Source organism: Notothenia coriiceps, unplaced genomic scaffold (assembly GCF_000735185.1).
Source record: "Notothenia coriiceps isolate Sejong01 unplaced genomic scaffold, NC01 NC01_scaffold00001595, whole genome shotgun sequence".
Classification (NCBI taxonomy): Eukaryota; Metazoa; Chordata; class Actinopteri; order Perciformes; family Nototheniidae; genus Notothenia; species Notothenia coriiceps.
In genome coordinates, this window is record NW_011334296.1 from 1 (window position 1) to 3,660 (window position 3,660).

The 3,660-nt window shown below is 43.1% G+C and overlaps 1 protein-coding gene across 2 annotated transcripts; it reads right to left on the reverse strand.

Annotated features, from left to right (window-relative positions):
• Window positions 1-100: 100 nt before the first annotated feature.
• LOC104962886 (neurobeachin-like protein 1) lies at window positions 101-3,292 on the reverse strand. 2 transcript variants are annotated; one of them, XM_010791393.1, is made up of 3 exons: window positions 3,191-3,292; window positions 2,455-2,541; window positions 101-303 (listed from the first exon to the last, which is right to left on the reverse strand). In XM_010791393.1, the coding sequence occupies exons 1-3, from the start codon at window positions 3,281-3,283 to the stop codon at window positions 169-171; spliced, it is 315 nt and encodes a 104-aa protein (XP_010789695.1). In that variant the 5' UTR covers window positions 3,284-3,292; the 3' UTR covers window positions 101-168. The 2 variants fall into 2 exon arrangements, 1 of the variants encoding a protein (XP_010789695.1); XR_800260.1 differs by lacking the exon at window positions 2,455-2,541.
• Window positions 3,293-3,660: the final 368 nt, after the last annotated feature.

Genomic DNA, 3,660 nt, shown 5'->3' on the forward strand with positions numbered 1-3,660 from the left:
AAGCAAAGAATACATAAACTCGATTAAACGGCATCTGAGCGCAGACAATAACCTCATTTTTAGTTCTGCTTGAACAATAAAAAGAACGTTGTTTTTGTTGATTGCAGTCACCTGAGTCAAAAGGAGAGGATGCATTTCAAGCTACCTGCTCTTTTCTACCTGCACAACTCAATAATCATGACATGACGGTTTCTTTGGGCGTGTCTGTGAGTCCGTTACCTTGGCAGCTGGTGATTTGTGCATCACTGTAGTGAGGGCTTTGATTGTTGCTACAGCGAGGCAGTCGAGTCGCCCTTGAAACACCTGAAGAAAAAACCACACTTGTCAATAACTAAATCCATATATACCTCCCAGAGTATGTTGATTGGACACAAATCTCCTCTCATATGCTCCAGATGAAGGTTGCATGCAAACAAGTCAAAGCCACATTCATGTTGAAATGTTTGCAATGATGAAAGGAACTTATCTGGGGGATAAAAGGGAGACCTGAGTAGATCTCTTGGAGTTTGATTCAATTAGTGTGTGTGTAAAAGTGAGTAAAATCATGGAAAGACTGGAGTAGATGTTACAGTAGACATAACAAAAGCTGCCTTAACGATAACAACAAGCCTTTTGATAGCATGAAGCAGGAAGCTGTCATTACTAACGATAGATAAAGTACACACACAGAAAATAGAATTATTTCCCCTCAAACATCCACAAAAAAAGCATGCAACCCATCAAACACAAACCAAATGATAAATCAACACATCTCCATCCAGCTCTGTCCCGCTCATGTCTCTGAACTGCTTGTTCCTTTAGATTAAACTGAGAGCCTTGGACCAGCTGGAGAGGGACTGTGGTCAAAAACAATCAAACACTTAAGTCTTCACCACGGAGCATTACCCACAGTACGCCGAAGAAAACCAGGACAATGGGGAGGGGAGGGGGGATGCTTGAGGAAAACTCAAAATGTCAATTAAATCAAAATGACATGTGAAAGAGGCAGAGTGGTCACTCCACAGCAAGAAGGCAACGTTGCAGTCATTTGGGAAAGTGGGTCGATTCTGGTTTTGGAATTTCGTACCTATTTTGATCTGGATAATCTTTCAACGACATCTGATTTTATACAGTGGAGAAGAGTTGAATAAATGGTTACTTAGCTTAGTCAAACTACAACTCGGAGACTCCGGAGGAATATTTGACTGGATATCTTATTTTTAGAATAGGCAAAAGTAACGTAATTATTCAAACACTAAATGATATGTTCCCCTAAGACTGCACGGGATAGGAGTCAGAAGGGCCTGAACAAGGGAGACTTCTGATGGGTGTTTGTCAAACCCATTTCCATTCACATATCTTAAAGTGAAGTGAGGGACGACAGGAAATATTTTGGGGACATATTTACTGTAGCTTGCAAAAAACTGAATTCTACATCCTGGAAGTTAAAGTGTTATTTTAAATAATTAGAGATGTAAATAAAGGATGCCGACACAAACAACCGGTCTGATGATTCAGCGAGTTGTACACTTGATCCAATTACAGTACAAGTGATTATGAGAGACAATTAGAGATGTACAATTATGCAAACAACCGGTCTGATGGTTCAGTGAGTGCAGTGAGCCAATAGAGCGGTGCAGGGATGACGTGTTCACCGTGAAGGAAGCTGTTGGTTCCCTCCAGAAAAAAGCAACGGGATTTCTCCAGAGGATTTAGGAAAATAGCTCGAAATAAGGTCTGTGGAAAAAGAACCTGTTTGATAAATGCACGTTTTGTTCAGCTGGACAATCTCCACACGTCTACCCTACTTTTATAATGTTGGAATCATAACTCTAATGTCCAGAAGCTAAATGCTAACGTGATGCTATAAAGGAACTACAGCCGAGTCCAGCAGCACGACTTCAACGTCACGCCAACTTCAGATCCATATTCAAACACACAGATTCTAGATGGAACGAGTTGAAGCGTTTGTTTGAACAGTCTGCAGGAGGCAGGGACTTGCTTTCAAGCAGAACAGAAACTAACTTAGAGGAGTGTTTACGTGTTCGGCGTAATGACGTACAACGGCCTCCACGACTTCTGTAGTCCTATTCAGCCACTTGGTAACAACCATCGTTTTTCAGACACGTCCACTCTTCAGAAATCACCAGTGGGGTCACTGCTGATGGATTTAATGTAGAACAAAACGTGATCCGTCTCTTCGATGTGTCTCAACCACAGACCTTAGTTCAGTTATTTTCCAAAATCCTATGGAGAGATCCTATTGGCTCTGAGACCAGGGAACAGGAAGTGGAGAAATGCTGACTCACTTCCTGGTTTTAGGACTCATTCCTGCACCACTCTATTGCAAATGGTTATAAGAGACAAAGCAGGGTCTTGCTGTGGATTGGCCACATGGCTCTGATGGGGTGAAGGTGGATGATTGGGGGGGAGGGGGGTCAGGTTAGGTGAGGAGGGTCTTTTTCCCGGCAGTACCTGAGTGTCCCTCTCTCCTGTCTGTAACCTGTTGTTGGTTATATCTTTCTGGTCCTTGTCTGCCGCCGTGCACCTAGCATTAACCAGCTGACACACACAAACATGTCAACACAGCAGGGGGTTCATAGAAAGAGAAACAAGGGGGGAGTGGTGCAAGGTGGGAAGGGAGGGGAGGGGGAGATGGTGTAAGTGTGGGAGAGTTGAAAGGTTAAAAGCCATGACCCTCAGCAGAGGTCACTGTGTTGGTGATCCAGGAGGTCAACATGCACGGTGGGCAAAACTAATGTATTCACCATCTGTTTGAACTACATAGCCTCATTGTCTCCCTGAATGTGTACTTGAGTTAAATTGTAATCGTTGTTGCCTTTGAGTATATTATTAGTGTTCTATTTTCTTTGCTGTAACAACTAAACATCTTGGTGCTTTTCCCCTTTATCTACAGAATGACACTGAAGTGCAAACAAGCGGCAAGTGCACTGCGAGCCCTTGTATCATACAATACAAATGTACTTAACGACGTAAGTGCAGACTGCAGGGGAGATAAAATGCTCTAATGAAACCAGAACACAACTACAAACATCTTTTTGTTCTCGTTTCAGATACAAGATATAATTAACTGTAATAATAACGTTCCCTTTGACCCAGTTCTGGAGCAGCAGCATTATATCAAACAGCAGATCCAGCCACTCACACTCAATCCTCGGGTTATATTTAGATAAAAGCACCTTGCTGTTACCTTGCTGTTCTGCAGAAGTCGTGCCAGATGCTCGAAGCAGTTACTATTGAGGAAGATGGCTTGAAGAACGGGTCTGTCTGAACACAGGAACATCTCCCTGATGGTGTCTGGGAGAACAAGAGGAGAATAAGTCACGTTTAAGATAAGATGGAACTTTATTCATCAGGCCCGTCTACACTACAGGCATCAAAAAATCTTGAAGCTGGGCGTGTCTGAAGCTTGGCGATTTTTTGCGAGCAACGCGACCAACAACCAATCACATGAATCTCCCGCCCCCGACATACAAAGCAATAGCAATGTTAAAACGAAGTAAACTGGATATAAACTCTCCAAACAGGTGAAAACCTACCAGTTTCACCCACTGTCTCTGCCACCTCCCTCCATGCCTGGTTCCTCCGGTTTGTATCCCGGTAAATAGTTCTGGTCGTAAAGAACTGGGTGATTTGCTACCGTAATATCTCGTTTGGAAT